This window comes from Antechinus flavipes, chromosome 5 (genome assembly GCF_016432865.1).
Source record: "Antechinus flavipes isolate AdamAnt ecotype Samford, QLD, Australia chromosome 5, AdamAnt_v2, whole genome shotgun sequence".
Classification (NCBI taxonomy): domain Eukaryota; kingdom Metazoa; phylum Chordata; class Mammalia; order Dasyuromorphia; family Dasyuridae; genus Antechinus; species Antechinus flavipes.
Window position 1 is genome coordinate 229648341 of NC_067402.1, and position 19135 is coordinate 229667475.

Genomic DNA, 19135 nt, shown 5'->3' on the forward strand with positions numbered 1-19135 from the left:
TGGGCAGGAAACATGGAATTTGTCTGAAGAATCCAATACAGATACACTGAGAATTCACCAATCAACTTAGATTGTAAAAAGAAATGACCAAAAAAAGTAAGCAAGGCCAGATTACGAGATGTTAAGAGTGTGGCATGGTCCTGAAAAAATGTCAGAAGTGCTCAAGCTCAGGATTTACTGTAGTTGTTGAGGGAACCCAAGGATAACAAAAGACCTTTTAAAATTATACTAAACAAAAAAAATTGAAGAAGGGACAGGACTATTGCTTGGGGTGGATATAACAATGACAACTGACAAAAGAGAAAAAGCAAAGCTGCTCAATTATTATTTTGTTTCTGTTTTCTCTGCAAAGGAGTTTGGATCTTTATGCTAGTAATTTTCTATCAAAAAAGACTATCTTGAGCTGATAAGGAAGTTACATCAGAAAATAATTAGAAAAGTCTTACTGCCCTTAGTGACTTTTAAGTTATCTGACTCAATCCTAAAAGACCCAAAAGTTGAGACTGATTGATGTTTTTCTTGAAAGATCACAGACAATGGGAAACAATAGCAAACATCCCAAGTCTGTGAACTGTAAGCCAGTGAACTTGACTCAAAAAATTGAACTTGACATAAAAAACTCTTGAAAAGATCATTTAAAGTGATTGCTGACTATCCTAAAAGGGAAACATTGTTTTTAAAGAGCAAGCATCACCTTATCAGGAACAAGCTATACCAGATTAGCCTCATTTCCTTTTTTTGACAGCATGACTACACTAATGGAGAAAGAAGGATATGAATATAGTTTATCTAGATTTCATAAAAGTTTTGATAAAGAGTCTCTTTCTGCTTTTTGGGGGAAGATAGAGAGATGTGACTAGGAGATCACACAATCACATAGACTCAAAACTTAATGATTGGATTCTAAGGGAAGTGTTAATAGTTCAATATCATTATAGTAGGAAGTCTAGTGGCGTATACTTGTCTGGTGCTCTTTAATATTTTTGTAAATGATTTAGATAAAGGCATTGTATGATATGCTCATCAAATTTTCAGATACCAGAAGGAACAATTAATGAATGACAGAAATTTGATTTAAAAAAGAAAATCTTGATAGGCCCAAATAGGGGCTTTTAAACTAATATATGACTCCCCAAGGTGGAGATAGATTTCAAGGAACTGGATGGGGAAATACGATGACACTTATTTTTTATTACCACTAACTGAAATTTAACATTTCTTTTTTTTACAAATGAAGGAAATAAATAGTATTCTAAGGAAATGATACAAAGTTAAGAACTTTGGGCTGAATCTATTAAGTTGAAGTTCAACAGAGATAAATATAAAGTTTTACACTTAAATATATTAAAAAACCCATACACCTAAGATCTAAAAATTATTCTAAAGAAAGGATTTAACTGCAAGCTTGATAGGAGTCAATAGCGTAGTGTAGCTATGGAAAAAGCTAATGCAATCTTGGGCTGCATTAGAAGAAGCATAGCTTCTGGGAAAAGAAGTGGTAATCCTGCTATACACAGTCAAGACCTTATCTAGGGTAGTAGGTTCAGTTCTGGACCCCTTGGTTTAAAAGAACATTTATAAACTGGAGAGAGGTCAAGATGAAGGTAAACCAGGATGGCAAGAGCCTTGGACTTAAGTTATGTGAAAAATTAGGTATGTTCAACCTGGAGAAAAGAGGACTTGAGATATGTATGATATCTGTGTTTGTTTTGGGATGGAAGTTGGAAAGGTTACTTGGCAAAGGTCAAAGTTTGATTGACATGAGAAAAATTGTCCTAACAACAAACAAATTAATCCCAATGGAGAATAGGTGGCTTGCAGAGTGGTGGGTTTGCTCCTTGGAGGTCTCCAAGCAAAGGCTGGGCAACTGCTTTGTGTGTGGCTTGGCCTGGATGGCCACTGAGGTTTCTTCCAGATTTCACATTCTTGGGGCAACTAGATGGCACAATGGATAGATAGAGTACCTGCCCTAAAGTCAGGAGGTTAAAATCTAACCTCAGTAACTTAAATCCAATTGCCTCATCAAAAGAAAAAAAGGACACTGACACCTTTTAAATTCTTGGATAGGAACAAGAAGTGTCATATGTACAGAAGGGGAATTTCTGGCTAACAGTGCCCACCTGTATTTTCTGTAGTTTTTTCATCTGCATCTCTATCTCTTTGGAACTCTTTTCATCCTTCACCTTCAAGGACTCAAAGGCCAGCTTCCGATCTTCTGTGGCATCAGTGTAATTCTTGAGTGCTTCCTGGAACCTTCTCCACAGATCTTCGACTGTACTTTCTAACTGCATTCGTAGAAAGTGCTTCTCCTCCAGGTTCTAGGAAGTGGCCCAGAAATAAATAGCACATCATACAAATTATTTATGCTCATTTTCTTCAAGTATTAACTTGACACTTATAAGATACAATATAATACTTGAATTTTGAATTATACAGTATTTCCCCACTTCAGCCTCATTGTAAAGTTGTCCCTTTTTGCAGATGAGAAAATAGAGGCATAGGAATTTAAGCCACAAAGCTAGTGTGTCATAGGAAGGATTGAAACCTTGATCTTCCCTGTTCCAAATCTAGCATTTTATCTAGAAACTCTGCATCCTGCCTCAGGTTTCCTTTATTAGCATTAGCTGCAATTGCCATCATCAGCTATGTGAAATTGGATAAATAAACTAATTTTCTGGGCCCTTAGTTTCCTCATTTGTAAAAAGAGTCTTGAAAAAATTATTTCTAATGATCCATTCCTTTCACAGTTCTAAAATTCTGCTAATGTGATTTACCTCTTTTCTTTGTCCTTCTTATTTTTTCTTCCTGATTTCCGTTTTCCTTCAAGTCCCAGTTCAAATCCCACCTTCTACAAGAAGCCTTTCCTGATCTCCCTTGTACATAGTTAGCAACATACTGTCTGAACTCAGAGATTTTTGGGGGGGAAAGGAGGTGTGTTTTATTTTATTTTGTTTTTTGGTTGGGGAAGGGTTAGTTGGTCTTTTTTTGTATCCCCCATGTTTAAGTGCAGAGCCTAACACTTAGCAGACACTCAACAAATATTTATGATTGACTACTCTTATTTGTCACTCTATTGCAAGAATAAAGACCTTGAACTTCCCTTTCATCTAATTCTTCAATATAACAAATATATAGTATATTATATACTATAGCATAGTATATAGTATAATAAATGCCAATGCAGGATTACATATAGGAGCAAAAGCAGAACTGATTATCACTCTGTGGATACTTAAAGTATTTATTCACAGTCTAGGACAAAAGAAGTTGTCTTGGTAAGCTGCTCTCCTAATTCCTTTCCACTCCCCTGCCTATTCTACCTTATTTTTGAGGTCATCCCACATGCTTTGGAACTCCAACTTAGCTTCATACTCAGCGTCTAGGAAGTTTTGCTCCATGGCCAGGTAAACATCTTGAAGGAAGCGCATCTCTTTCTCATGAAGGTCTATGATCATCTTCCTGTGGGATTTACAGAGAAAAGGAAGGATCAAATGATGCAGGGAGTACCAAAAAGGAGACTCAGGACAAGATTGAGTAACTTTAGACACAAATATAGTCAAGAGAAATTTTCCAAGGGATCGTTTCTTCAACTTTCCTGTCCTTACATACACCAGGTTATTCATTCAAACTAAGAAAATAACTGTGCTAGATGCTACAAGAGAATAGAAAGATATCCAAGGTGGTCTCTGACCTCAAAGAGTTGTCTAATGGCAGGAATAATATGAGTGGGTGCTTCAAGTGCACAGGCAGGAGTAATAATTTCTGGCTGGAGCATGGCCCAGATTATGGAAGAACTGGCCTTTTAGCTAGACTTTGAGGTCTGAGCCTGCTTTAAATCTAAAAATAGGGAGAGAAGAGTCACTTCAGGCAGAAGTAGAAACAAGAACAAAGTGTTAAATAATCGAGAGGGACTAGAACAAAAAGTTCTTGTGAGGGAATGCTGGGAGATAAGGTTGGAAATGTAAATGAGGTCAGATTGCAGATGACCTTGAAAACTTGGTTTAGTGTTTAGTTAAGCTTCAAGTCTTTTAGGAGGGAAGTAACACCAACTGGACGTTGCCTTTGAAAGATTAGACTAGTGACCATAAGCAGGATGGAGGTTAGAGGGAGGCAGGCAATCAATTGTCTAGGCATGGGATGATGAGGCATGAATAAAAGCTGAGATTTTGTTGATGAAAAGGAAAATACAGAATGGAAAGCCATTGCAAAGGAGTAATTAATAAGTCTTGGTGATTTATTAAATGTGGATTTTGTTGAAGGAGCCAAGGATTACTAAATTTTAAGTCCTATAAGAGTATAGCTCTCTTGTGATCCTTTTAAAAAATCTCAATGAAAAGTGGTTCTAGCAAAAGATCAGGGGAATAAAAGTAAAATACTACAGACTGAGGGACAGCTAAACAAATTGTGACACATAAATGTACTGTGCCTCATCCATTTCCAATATTACCCTACCCTACTTCCAAATCCTTTTTTGGGGTTATATTTAGGATAAAGAGTCTAATCAAATCAATCAATATATTGACATTTTTTGCCAGTCAAAAAATATATGACACATGAAAAAATGCCCTAAGTCATCATTGGTTAGAGAAATGCATATTAAAACAACTCTGAGGTATCACTTCATACCTCTCAGATTGGCTAAGAAGATAGGAAAAGATAATGATAAATGTTGAAGAGGATGTGGGAAAACTGGAACACTAATGCATTGTTGGTGGAGTTGTGAACTGATTCAGCCATTCTAGAGAACAATTTGGAACTCTGCCCAAAGGGCTATAAAATTGTGTGTACCCTTTGATCTAACAGTACCATTACTGGGGCTTCATCCCAAAGAGATCACAAAGGAGAAAAAATGACTTACATGTGTATAAATGTTTGTAGTAGCCCTTTTTGTAGTGACAAGGAATTAGAAATCAACTGAGGAATGGCTGAATTGAATAAGTTATGGTATATGAATGTAATAAAATATTATTGTTCTTTAAGAAATGATGAACAGGCTGTTTTCAGAAAAGCCTGCAAAGATTTACATGAACTGATGCTGAGTGAAATGAGCAAAACCAGGAGAATATTGTATATAGAGTAACAAGATTATGTGATGATCAACTGTGATGGACCTGGCTCTCTTCAGCAATGTGGTGATACAAGACAATGCCATCTGCATATAGAGAGAGAACTATACAGATTGTGGATTGAAGCATAGTATTTTCACCTTTTGTTTGTTTTTTTTCTTTCTGGTGGTTTTCCTTTTTGATCTGATTTTTCTTTTACATGACTAGTATGGAAATATGTTTAAAATTTTTATTAAATGTTTACAATAATCTACATCAGATTGATTGCTGTGTTGGGAGGAATGGTAAGGGAAGAGAGGGAGAAAAAATTTTGGAACCAAAAATCTTAAAAAACATGAATGTTGAAAACTATCTTCACATATAATTGAAAAATAAAATGCTATTAAGCAAAAAAAAAAAAAAAAAAAAAAAAAAAAGGAGAGAAAGAGAGAGAGAGATACACACACAGAACAGCCAAAATGATGGGGGAGGATGAGAAAGTGGTGTAGCTCATCTTCCCCCACAACTACTCCAACAGTGATCAAAGAATACCATATTAAATAGTTATATCAGAAAAATTAATGAAGAAATTACAATGGGTTATCATTTTAGCCCAAGATCTCAAAATGGACCTACAGGCAAGCTACTGGAACAGGGATGGGCTGGAATCCCAGACTCAGTATTCAGAGCCCAGAGTTAGGCTAGCAAAGGGAAAGGTCAGCAAAGGGAAGAGGCCCAGATCTAATCTTTTATGCAGGCGGTTCAGAGTCACCCTGGGGGATTACCGATGCTGACTCAGCACCCAGATATCTGACTTAGGCCAGCAGCATGAGAACACAGGAGGCTGATCTTAAATTCAGCCTCCAGCCCAGGTCAGCAGCATGGGGTCTTCCAGAAGGAGTCAGAATTATGGATTCAGAATCCAGAACCCGAATAAGGAATCTAGATTATAGATACATTCTCCAAACATAGATCGTAAAGCAGATAACAGACTCAGACTCAGAAAGCTACTCACTAGGACAACAATGCTGGGTTGCTGAGAACAGATTGCTTGAAGAATGACTAAATATGTATATTATGAAGCCAGTGATGGCCAAGATGCATACTTTTAACTAGAGAATAACCCCAAAATACCTGGGAGAAAAATCTTAAAGAAAAAATTTGCCTACAAGCTCAATTAGAATTCCCAGAAGAAATGATGCAAGAGTTTAAAATGATATTAAAAGTGAAACGAGAACATTTCTTATCCAGATAAGAAATGGGAGCTATGAAGGAGAGACTTAAAATATTAACATTTTGAAAATTTCTACATGTAAAATTTTTTAATTAAAACTTTTTATTTTCAAAATATATGCATGAAGAAATTGGGAAAACATCCTTACAATTAAAGGTTCTGATAAAGGCCTCATTTCCAAAATATATAGAGAATTGACTCAAATTTATAAGAAATCAAGCCATTCTCCAATTGATAAATGGTCAAAGTATATGAACAAACAATTTTCAGATGATGAAATTGAAATTATTTCTACTCATATGAAAAGGAAATGGTCATTTATTACCTATGCATATGTTTTGTCAATAAAAAGCTATAATTTAAAAAAAGAAGAAAGAAAGCCAATAAAAGTCATCCAACTTCCAGTGGGGAGGGGGAACATATGCATGGATAATTTTTCAACATTAACTCTTGCAAAACCTTGTGTCCAATTCCTCCTCCCCCTTTACCCACCTCCTCTTATAAATGACAAATAATCTAATATATGTTAAACATGGTAAAAATACATGATATGAATTGATCATTGTATAATTTTGTTGCTGTGTACAATGATCTCCTGATTCTGCTCATTTCACTTAAGGCATCTGTTCATGTTAGTCTCTCAGGCCTCCCTGAAATCATCCTGTTGCTCATTTCTTATAGAACAATAATATTCCATAATATTCTACATATAAAAATTTTTTTAGCATTCATTTAAAAAATGTTTGAATTCCACATGTTCCTTCCTGCCTTTCTTTGGAAGGTAAGCAGTTTTATATTGACCATGTGAAATAATGCAAAACATATTTCCACATTAGTCATGTTGCAAAAGAAAATAGAAAATAATGTTTTTGAAAAGTATGCTTTAATCTGCACTCAGACTCATCAGTTCTCAGAATATTAACATGTTAGTACAAGCACAAAACTTTACCCAAATAACAGAATTCCTAAATATTAGGGTGGATCCAAATGATTTCATGAAACAATAAGAAATATTTTAAAAGCTAAAAGATTGAAAATAAATAAGAAAAAAATTAAGTATCTACAAAAATAATTGACTTGGAAAAATAATCAATGAAAGATAATTTTCAATCTTTGAAATACCTAAAAGCTATGGCTAAAAAAAGACCTGGATATCATTTTTTTAAAAAAAATTTTTAAAAAAAATCACAAAAGGCAAAATAGAAAATAGAGTCTGCCAATTGCCTCTTGAAAGAAATTGCAAAATGAAAATTCACTGTAATATCATAACCAAAATTCAGACCTTCTAGGTCAAAGAAAAAATACTGTAAGGAGTCAGAAAGAAAGAATTTAAGTACTGAGGAACCACAGTCAGGATCATTCAAGATTTATCAGCTACCAGCTAGCCAATAAGTAGTTAGTTAATAAACATTTAAGTGCCTTGTCCATGCCAGGGATGAAAATACCAAGGCCCAAAACAGTCCCTGCTCTTAAGGATCACAGTCTAATGGTGAAAGCAACATGTAAATAACTATATATAAATCAGTTAGAGGCAGGGCAAAACGAAGATTTTAATAGAGGGAAGGCAAAAACATTTAAGAGTACTAGAAAAGACTTGTAGAAAATAGTATTTTAGCTGGGATTTGAAAACAGGGACACTAACAAGTACAGATAGAGAAGGAGAGAATTCCAAGAATGGGAAATAGCCATCCAAAATGCCTGGAATCAGGCAATCAAAGTATTTTGTTGGAGGAATAGCAAGGGGGCTATTAACTGATTGCAAAGTAAGCTATAAGAAGACTGGAGAGGGGTAAGGACTTTGGATGCAGGACAGAGGATTTTATATTTGTTTCTTGAGATGACAGGCAGCTATTGGAATTTCTACTGAGCAGGTCACTGACATGGTTAAACATGCACTTTAGGAAGATTGATTTGACAATTAAGTGGAGGAATGATTGGAATAGAGAAAGATTGTTGCAATAAGCTACATGTAAAGTAATAAGGGTCTGCAGGATAGAAGCAGCAGAAAGGAAAATTATATACAAGAGTTATTATGAAGGTAAAATTGACAGGACTTGGGGAAAAGACAGCTATAGGACCAATGAGGGTAAGGAGTTAAGAAAGGCAACCTATATTGTGAGCCTATGGGCCTGGGACAGTAGTGGTAATCTTGATAGGGATATTAGGAAGAAAGGAAGGCTTGAATGGGAGAGGAGCTGGGAAGGAAGAATAATGATAAAAATACTAATTTTGAACATATTGCATGTAAGATGTCTATAGCAAAGCTTGTTAAATTATGGGTCATGATCTCATATGGGGTCACATAACTGAATGTAAGGGTTGTGAAAAATCTGGGAATGGTAAAAGGTATCAAATATTCCCTCAAGAAAATAAAAAAGCAAAAAATAAAAAAAAAATAAAAAAGCACATTTATCTCATTAGTGTGCAAATTTGCTTTCATATTTAGTAAATGGTAAAATTATACGTATGCCAAAGAATTGGGGTTTTTAAATTTTTTTTATTTTAGCTTTTTATTTATAAGACATAAGCATGGGTAATTTTTCAGCACTGACTCTTGCAAACTTTCTGTTCCAACTTTTCCCCTCTTTCTCCCCACCCACTCCCCTAGACGGCAGGTAGAGCAATACATGTTAAATATGTTAAAGTATATGTTAAATACAATACATGTATACATATTTATACAGTTATCTTGCTGCACAAGAAAAATTGGATTTAGAAATAAGATAAAAATAACCTGAAAGAAAAACAAAAATGCAAGTGGACAATAACAGAAGGTGTGGAAATGCTATGTTGTGGTCTACACTCTGTTCTCATAGTTCTTTCGCTGGGTGTAGCTGGTTCTCTCCATTATTGAACAATTGGAACTGATTTGGTTCATCTCGTTGTTGAAGAGGGCCATGTCCATCAAAATTGATCATCATATAGTATTGTTATTGAAGTATATAAAGACCTCCTGGTCCTGCTTATTTCACTTAGTATCAATTCATGTAAGTCGGTCCAGGCCTTTCTGAAATCATGCTGCTGGTCATTTCTTACAGAACAATAATATTCCATAACATTCATGTACCACAATTTATTCAGCCATTCTCCAATTGATGGGCATCCATTCAATTTCCAATTTCTGGCCACTATAAAAAAGGCTGCCACAAACATTTTTGCACATGTGGGTCCCTTTTGCTTCTTTAAAATCTCTTTGTGATATAAGCCCAGTAGTAACACTGCTGGATCAAAGGGTATGCACAGTTTGGTAACTTTTTGAGCATAGTTCCAAATTGTTCTCCAGAATGGTTGGATGCATTCACCATCCACCAACAATGTATCAGTATTCCAGTTTTCCCATATCCCCTCCAACATTCATCATTATCTTTTCCTGTCATCCTAGTCAATCTGAAAGATGTGTAGTGGTATCTCAGAGTTGTCTTAATTTGCATTTCTCTGATCAATAATGGCTTGGAGCATCTTTTCATATGGCTAGAAATAGTTTCAAAATTTCTTCATCTGAAAATTGTCTGTTCATGTCCTTTGACCATTTATCAATTGGAGAATGGCTTGATTTTTTTTTTATATAAATTAGAGTAAATTCTCTCTATATTTTGGAAATGAGGCCTTTATCAGAAACTTTGACTATAAAAATGTGTTCCCAGTTTATTGCTTCCCTTCTAATCTTGTTTGCATTTGTTTTTTTTGTACAAAAACTTTTTAACTTGATATAATCAAAATTTTCTATTTTGTGATCAATAATGATCTAACTAAACTAAAGTTCTTCTTTGGTCACAAACTCCTTCATCCTCCACAGGTCTGAGAGGTCTTCTAATTTATTTATAATCTCATTCAAAGAATTGTTTTAAAATAAATTTCTTTGTGATTTATTATCAGCTCCAATCATTCTGGAGAACAATTTGGAACTATGCCTGAAGGGTATAAAACTGTACATACCTTTTGATCCAGCAGGGTCTGTATTCCAAAGAGATCATAAAAAAGGAAAAGGACCCATGTGTACAAAAATGTAGCTGCTCTTTTTGTGTGGCAAGAAATTTAAAGTTGAGTGGCTGCCCATTAGTTGGGGAATGGCTGGATAAGTTATGGCATATGAATATAACGGAATATTATTATTCCATAAGAAATTATGAGCAGGGGCAGTTAGGTAGTGTAGTGTATAGAGCACCAGCCCTGAAGTCAGGAGGACCTAAGTTCAAATGTGACCTCAGACGCTTAACACTTCCTAGCTGTGTGACCCTGGGCAAGTCACTTAACTCCAGTTGCCTCAGCAAAAAAAACAAAAAAAGAAAGAAACAATGAAAGAAGATTTACATAAATTGATATTGAATGAGGTGAGCAGAACCAAGAGAACATTGTACACAATAACAACAAGATCATGTGATCAACTGTGATGGAATTGGCTCTTTTCAACAATGAGGTGATTCAGGACAATTCCAATAGACTTGGGATGAAAAATGCTATCTGCATCCAGAAAGAGAACTATAGACTATAAATGGAAACATAGTATTATCATCTTTTTTGTCTGTTTTTTTCTTTCTTGTGGATTTTTCCCTTTTGGCCTGATTTTTTTTGTACAATATGGTAAATATGGAAAAGTATTTAAAAGGATTGCACAAATTTAAACTGTCAGATTGCTTGCTGTATTGAGGAAGGGGGAAGTAAGACAGGGAGAGAGAAAAAATGGAACTCAAAATCTTACAAAATTAAATGTAGAGGAAATATGTTTAGAAGAATTACACATGTTTAATATATATTGAATTGCTAGCTGTCTTAGGGAGGGGGAAGGGAGGGAGAGAGAGAGAAAAATTTGGAACACAAGGTTTTGCAGAAGTGAATGTTGAAAACTATTTTTGCATGTATTTGGAAAAATAAAATAACTATTTTAAAAAAGAAAAATGAATGTTGAAATCTATCTTTACATGTAATTGGAAAAATTAAATGCTATTGAAATTTTAAAAAATGATTTCTTACCAGCAAATGTTTGATTTGCATACCTATTTTATAAACATATATACATAGGGTCACACAAAAATTTCTCAAGTGAAAAAGAGTCAGGAATGGAAAAAAATTAAAAACTCTTGGTCTACAGAATATCTAGTTCCAGATGTTCAATAGGCAGTTGGAAATAAGAAACTTGTATGCATTTTAAAATTTCTATTCAGTTCTAGAAATTTCATACAATACTTGGAAGTCTTCTACTTCATTAAAGATTAATTTCCCCCCTCTAAGATTCCACTCAGTTTGGCTGGGTAAGTTATCCTTGGGTATAAGACCTTGTCTTCTGTCTTTTGGAGTATTTTATTCCTCAAATTTACATATTTAGTCCTGATCCCTCTCCTAACCTCTAGGTTCTTATTTCCAACTAGAGGTGCTGATTTCTTTCTAGTCCCCCCATAGTGCTCTACTAGTCTTTCAGTAGTTCTGATTACTCCTTACAATCTCCTTCACTGTGTTATCTTTTTCCTTAGGTTCTATCCCTGGACAGCAAGATCTGGGCCTGGAGTTCAAAAAATCTGAGTTCAAAGCAGCTTCAGAATTGGTCTGGCCCAGAAACTTGTAATTGTGCTGGACCTCCCCAGGTCTCCTACTACCTATCACAGGCCACTCTTGGCCCCAATTCCTCAGTATTTTTATTTCTTCACATCCATTCTCTCTGCCTGCTTCCCTCCAGCCCCAAACTTTACCCTCCAACCCACCCACCCAGCCCCCTCCCTCGGACTCTACTTTTCTGTTTCAAATTCCTTGGTGAGGGCCTCCAGTTCTTCATTATAGCAGTCTTCCAAGTTGGCAAGTCGGCTTCTCTGGAGAGCCAGGAGCTGATCCATATTGTTCAAGTGGCCCTGTAGGGCATGTGCATACTGGTCTTCAGCCTCAATCAGATCCTTAGCTAAAGACTGGAGGAGAAATAGACAGTTATTATATATATGTTGGGGGTGGGGGCGGAGAGTAGAAGGAGGAGGAGATAAAAAAAGGGAAAAGAAAGAGAGAGAGAAAGAAAGACAGAAAGAGAGACATATATATCTCTATATATACACACACAAATCTGCCAATCAATAAGCATTTATTAAGTGCTTACCAGATACTAATTAGATATAATATATACTAGGCTACAATTACAATTATTGAAACAATGCCTCCTTACAATAAATCCACCTTCTAATGGGAGGATTTAAAAATATGAGTATCATAAATATAAAATTAATACATTAATAAATCACACATTACCTTGTATTTAATTTGTACTTTAGTACATAATATACGTAAACATTGTGGACATAAGGCACATAAGGCAAATATATATATTGTATATTGCTAATATTTACAGTACTTATTAAGGTTTGGAAGCATTTACAAAATTATTTCTTTTGATCCTTACAACAGCCCTGGGAAATAAGTGCTATTATTACTTCCATTTTACAGAAAGGGAAATTAATAGTTGGAGAGATTAAATGACTAGGTCACACAGTTAGTAAATGTCTGAGATCAGATTTTTTTTTTTAACCGAACTTCTTGACTACAGGTCCAGTGCCCTCTCCATTAAGCTATTCTGTCATAGTATATATAGATATAGATACATATATGTGCATACATGCATATACACATACATGTGTGTTCACATGCCTGCACACATGTACACAGATACATATGGTGTGTGGTATGTTTGTGCATGTGCATATACACAGGTACCCACTGAATTTAGCTATTATATACAGTATAGTAAGGGCAATAGCAATTGGGAGGATTAAGAAAGGTTTCATGTAGAAAACAATACCTAAATCCATCTTAAAAGGAAAAGAAAGACTAACAGGTGGAGATAAGGAGCAAGTGCATTCCAAGCATGGTGAATAGTATAGAGATACATGTAAAGGCCAGTTGGGCTGGATTGCAGTGTGTGGAAGGGGAGTCTAGAAAAGTAGTTTGGAGGCAAATTGTGAAGAGATTTCAAAACTAAACAGAAGAATTTATAGTTTATCCTAGGGGCAATAGGAAACCACTGCAGTTGGTTTAATAAAGGAGTCATGTTCAGCTATGTGCTTAAGGAAAAACACTTGAGCTGCAAGCAGTGTATAGGGCAGACTGGTGGTCAAAGAAACAAATCAGGAAGAACTAATAAACAGCTGTTTCAATCATCTAAGAGGGATGGATAATAAAGGATTAAACCAGGGAAATAGCTATGTGAGTGGAGAGGAGTCAGAAAGATGTTATAAAGGTCAAAATGGCAAGATTTGTCGACTGACCAGATATCTATATGGGGTAAGGGAGGAATCTATAATCATGTCAAGATTATAAACTTTAGAGACCAGAAGGATGGTGCAGAAATAGGGAAGTTGGAGAAAGAGAAGGATTTGGTGAGAAAATTTCAGACATATTGAGGTCAAGATGTCTCTAGAACGTGCAGTTTTAAGTCAATGCTATGACAGTGAAGCTTGAGGAAGAGAATGAATAAATTTATTTAGATGTCAATTGAGTAATGTCATGAAAATCTAAAATAGAGGGATTATTCAGGAAGAGAGGGTAGTCAAAAATGTCGGTGTAGTTAAGTAGGTCAAGAAGAATTAGTACTGAAAAAAAAAACATCTGATTTGGTAAATTAGAGATTACTGGTAAATTTAGAAAGAGTAATTTCAGTTGAAGTCAAAAAGCCTTCAAAACATCATCTTCCTATATGATAATGTTTTTTCAAATTTCCCCAGCTCCTAGTGTACTTCCTCCCAAATTACATTATATTCAACTACTTCCCATTTTTTCATATTTATTCTCTGTATTTACTCTGTATATACTTATAGATGTAAGTATATACATCATCTGCTTGCAGGGATTATTGAATTCTTTATATTTGTATACTTAACCTACCTGGAAAATAGCAGGTGCTTAATAAATGCTTATTGATTAATTGGTTTCCAGTTTTTCTTACCCATACTTGTGGCATCCAAGGAAAATGTGGATGTGGACCCACTGTGATGTGGACCACAAGAAATCTCTTTGCCTGGTAGATTTGGTGTGAATGGGGGTTCTCTCCAAATGAGGGTTCTATACCTTGAGTATAAAAATGCCTGGCAGCTTTGCTGAGCATTTGAGAATCTTACTCACAAAGACTGCCTTAACTTTAGGATCACCAGATAAAGATCATTCATACATTCCTAACTTGAGAATTAGAAAGGATACCAGAGACCATGCAGTATAACTAACCCCTTCATATGCCTAAGACATGAAATATCACCATGAAGTTGGCTCAAAACAACAAAGGCGTGAAGGAGAAAGATTGGTGCCCTGGAAGAGGCAGGTGGTAGTTTATTATTTCCTTTTTTGGTTTTAAAAGAAATACATACAGTTTTATTCAATTCAAGTATATAAATTAATACTACTGATATGTTAGATAATCTTTCAAGAGCTTTAAAATAGATAAGAATAATTCATAATTAACTTTAAATGTTTAACTATAAAAGCCATTGCTAAAGACTTTTTTTCACAAATATACTAATATTTCAATTTCACTTGATTAAACTATCAATTTTTAAAATTTTTTTCCTCTTCCCCCTTTTTACTGAGCAAATTTTATTGAACAAATTAAGAAAAAACAGAATAGAAAAGGAAAGGCAGAAAAGGAAAATAAAACAAAACATTGTCATGTGCCCCCTCCCCCATCCAGAACATCAGGGAGGATTCAAAATATATAACAATACATTTTCATTTCAAGAAAGCATATGTAATAATAAATTATATTCACCAGTGTCCATCTTTTCTTTGTTTCTTTGTAAGTTATTTTTTTGTGCTCCACTGTGTATTTTTTACTTAATTCTTTTTTCTCCTTTCAACCTCTCCCCACCTCCCCCCAGCAGGCTACAGTTAAATAGAGATATATTTATATATACATATCTATCTGTATACATATATATTCACACCCACTCACACATACATATACCTATATGCATACATAACCACATATATTCATATATAATATTTACTTATATGTAAATATGCATCTAAAACAATATTAATATGGCTGACATATTATATAGATTTCTCTTGATTGAATCTTCAAGTTTGACTTTGTCTAAGATCAGTGATTACTAGCCCTACTTTTTTTTCCTAGTAAATTCTACTCTTGATCCTTATTGTAATGTTTGTATATTCTCTTATTTCCCATCCCTGCTAACTTTTCTTCTTTAATTCTGCTCTTTGACTTGCCTTTCTATTACTTAACTGCCCCCCACCCAAGGATCCCTCTCTTATCTTTTTCCCCAAGCCTTTCCTCCCCTCTCCATTTATTCCTTTCCCATTAATCTCCACACCTTGTCCCACTACCATAATTTTACATATCCTTCTATATCCCATCTTAGCCTATTCTTTCTCCCCTTATTTCTTTATAGATTTTGAAGGGTCCTATACCTTTCATAGTATATATATATATATATAGGGTCCTATACCTTTCATAGTATATATATATATATATATATATATATAGTGTTTCCTATTTAACCCTAGCTTTTCAGATCTATGAACCCTCTTTCCCCCTCAAATGCATCTGTGCCTATTCTTCCCCTACACCTCATTTGTAATTACTATTTTTACTTTACTTAGTTTTGCTTTTTAGAATCAAATCATACTCAACATTGACCCAATCTTTCTTTTGAGCTACTCAATTACTGATGTCAATTTTAAATATATGGTATTCATTTCCATAAAAAAGCATAAATGATTTGTCCATGTTGAGTTCCTTGAAATTAATCTTTGATATCGGTACTTATATGTTAAATGTTCTGTTAACTTCGGGTTTAGTTGAGACAAAGTCCTGAAAATCTAAAAGTTCATTGAATATCCTTTTGTTTTGGTTCAGTATTATGGATAATTTTGCTGGATATGCTATTTTTGATCACAAGCCTAGTTCTTTTGATTGCCAGTATGTATAATTTCAAGATCTGTAGTCTTTTATTGTGGCTGCTGATAGATCCTGTATAATTCTAATTATAGCTCCAACATATTTGAATTAATTGTTTATTTGTTTCTTGCAAAATTTTCTCTTTGATTTGGAAGTTTCAAAATTTGACAATAATATTCCTCTGTGTTTTTCACAAATGATCTCTTTGAGACATGATTAGTAGATTTTTTTTTCTATTTCTACTTTCCCCTCATGTTTTATCACTCTAGGGCAATTTTCTTGGATTATTTCTTGCATTATTATGTCAAGTTTCTTTTTTTGGTTACAGCTTTTAGGTGATCCATTTTTTCTTTAATTTTTTCTTCTTGATCCATTTTCCAGATCTATTGTTTTTCTTATATTTCACAAACTGTACTATTTTTCATTCTTTATATTTTACTTTCTTATTCCTTGATCTTTTCTGGTATCCCTTTGACCAATTCTAATTTTCAAAGAATTATTTTCTTCTTTAAGATTCTAGATCTCCTTTTCTAGTTGGTTAACTTTTTTTTTTCCTTACAATCTTGTTTTTCTAGGATGGTTCTTCTTATTTATTTATTTATTTTTAGTTTTTCCTAAATCTTTCTCATTTGACTTTTAAAGTCTTTTTCAAATCTATAAATTCTTTCTGAGAAGAAAGGGGTAGAAGAGGCTTTTTTTAAAATTTTAATTTCACTATACTTTGCTGAAGATGAAGCCTGGTCTTTTCTGTTCCCATAGTAAGTTTCTATGGGTGGCTTCTTTCTTCTTTGTTCATTTTTATTTTTTAATGAGAAGTATTAGAGTTAGCAGCTCTAATCCTGGTTTTTTTTGGGGGGGGAGGTGATGCCTCTAGCTTCACTTTAGTTCTGCCCTCTGATCTGGGTCCTATATCAAGAGCTCCACCCTTCTGCAAGTGCCCCCAGCCAGCAGTGTCCCTGTCTAGTGCTTCTGCTCTCACCAGGTGTGCTGGCTCCTTCTCACCTGGAGCAGGTCTTTACACCACAGCTGAACCTGGTGTTTCTAATCAGCCCAGTTTCCCTCAGTCTTCCAGGACTCAGACCCCTGACTCAGTATGCAGTCTGAAAGATAAAAGTTACTGTGGTTCCTGTTGAGGCACCAACCCAACTCAGCTCACCCCAAGGATTCCCAGAGGGTGTTTCTGCATAGCTAGTCTGGAGTGGTTAAAGCATGGTCCTGGGATCTTTCTTCAGATGTTCTCAGGTTGTCAGAAGGATGCTATAGTCTCTGGAGGTGTTGCACCTGAGGCACAAATTGGTTCTATTTGTGGGGGGGAAATCTGGAAAATTGAAAATGTATTGATCTGCTCTTCCCGGAATCCTCTCTTCCTATTATTTCTTTTATAAAAACTCTCATTGTTCAGAACTTGGTGTCATCAAGTTGAGTTTCTTAATAAGATTTTCAGGGATTAGAATTGGTTGCCTTGGTCTATTTAATTGAGGGGGTTTGAGTCATCATGATTCTTTCCAAGTTGTTTATCTTGTGATAAATGTTAGTTTAACTTCTGCCAGGCAAGAAGCTAAAGGCTATGCATTTTTTCTTTGAACTTTTACTCCTCAATCAACTCTTCACACTCATATCTCTTGCTTTCTTGTCCTAGTCCTAATAATGATTTGCCAAACCTTAGTTAAGGTTTTTTGCAAGGCAATTCTTTTATACCTCTCTAATTGCTATCCCATTCACCACAATAGCTATTCCAAACCTTTCCACTGATCCTCAGGTTTTCCCTGGCATCCCCTTCCTCCATCTTCTTGGCTAAATATTTCAAGTCATAATTCACCAAAAAAGAAAACCCCATAAAAGTCATTTGTTAAAAAAAAAAAAGCTCCCTCTTTTTTTCTTCTCTTATTTCAACTATCTTCCCGTATTATCTCCTCACTCAACTGATATTTCATAAGAAGAGGACCCACTGATGCCCATCAATTGGAGAATGACTGAATAAATTGTGGTATATGAATATTATGGAATATTATTGTTCTCTAAGAAATGACCAACAGGATGATTTCAGAGAGGATGGAGAGACTTACATGAACTGATGCTGAGTAAAATGAGCAGAACCAGGAGATCATTATATACTTCAACAACAATACTATATGATAATCAGTTCTGATGGACCTAGCCTTCTTCAGCAATGAGATGAACCAAATCAGTTCCAATGGATCAGTAATGAACTGAACCAGCTACACACAGGGAAAGAACTCTGGGAGATGACTAAAAACCATTACATAGAATTCCCAATCCCTATATTTTTGTCTGCCTGCATTTTTTATTTCCTTCACAGGCTAATTGTACACTATTTCAGAGTCTGATCCTTTTTGTACAGCAAAATAACGGTTTGGACATGTATACTTATTTTGTATTTAATTTATACTTTAACATATTTAACATGTATTGGTCATCCTGCCATCTAGGGGAGGGGATGGGGGGAAGGAGGGGAAAAATTGCAACAAAAGGTTTGGCAATTGTCAATGCTGTAAAATTACCCATGCATATAACTTGTAAATAAAAAGCTATTAATTAAAAAAAAGAAGAAAAAGAGGGCCCACTCACTCCATCCTACCACTAATCCTCCTTACTGTGTCTTACTTTGGGTCTTCCCCCTTTCCCATTCTACAGGTTCCTTCCATGCTGACTACAAACATGAGTTATTGTTCTATCCCTTCTCAGCCAAACACCTCGAGAAAGCTGTATACACTAGGGAACATTCAGTTCCTCTCCTTTCATTTATTTTTCTAAAGTTTCAGCAATCTAGCTTCTGATCTTATCATTCAAAAGAAACTGCTCTCTCCAAAGTTACCAATGATCCCTTAAATGCCACAACTAATGGTCTTTTATAAATATTCATTCTTCTTGATGTCTCAGCAACTTAACTGTTGCTGTTAAGCTGTTAAATTAACAGCTGTTCACCCTTTCCTTCTAGCTACTGTCTTATCTCTA

At 35.0% G+C, this 19135-nt stretch overlaps 1 protein-coding gene across 1 annotated transcript in view; it reads right to left on the reverse strand.

The window, feature by feature from the left end:
* The window catches only part of CCDC65 (coiled-coil domain containing 65), a 30339-nt gene that overhangs the window by 2150 nt on the left and 9054 nt on the right, over positions 1-19135 (reverse strand). Inside the window, exons 3-5 of the mRNA XM_051961991.1 lie at positions 12004-12173; positions 3321-3459; positions 2121-2318 (exon numbers count right to left, since the gene is read on the reverse strand). Of these exons, the coding sequence (XP_051817951.1) occupies positions 2121-2318; positions 3321-3459; positions 12004-12173 (507 nt within the window). The remainder of the gene's footprint in view (positions 1-2120; positions 2319-3320; positions 3460-12003; positions 12174-19135) is intronic.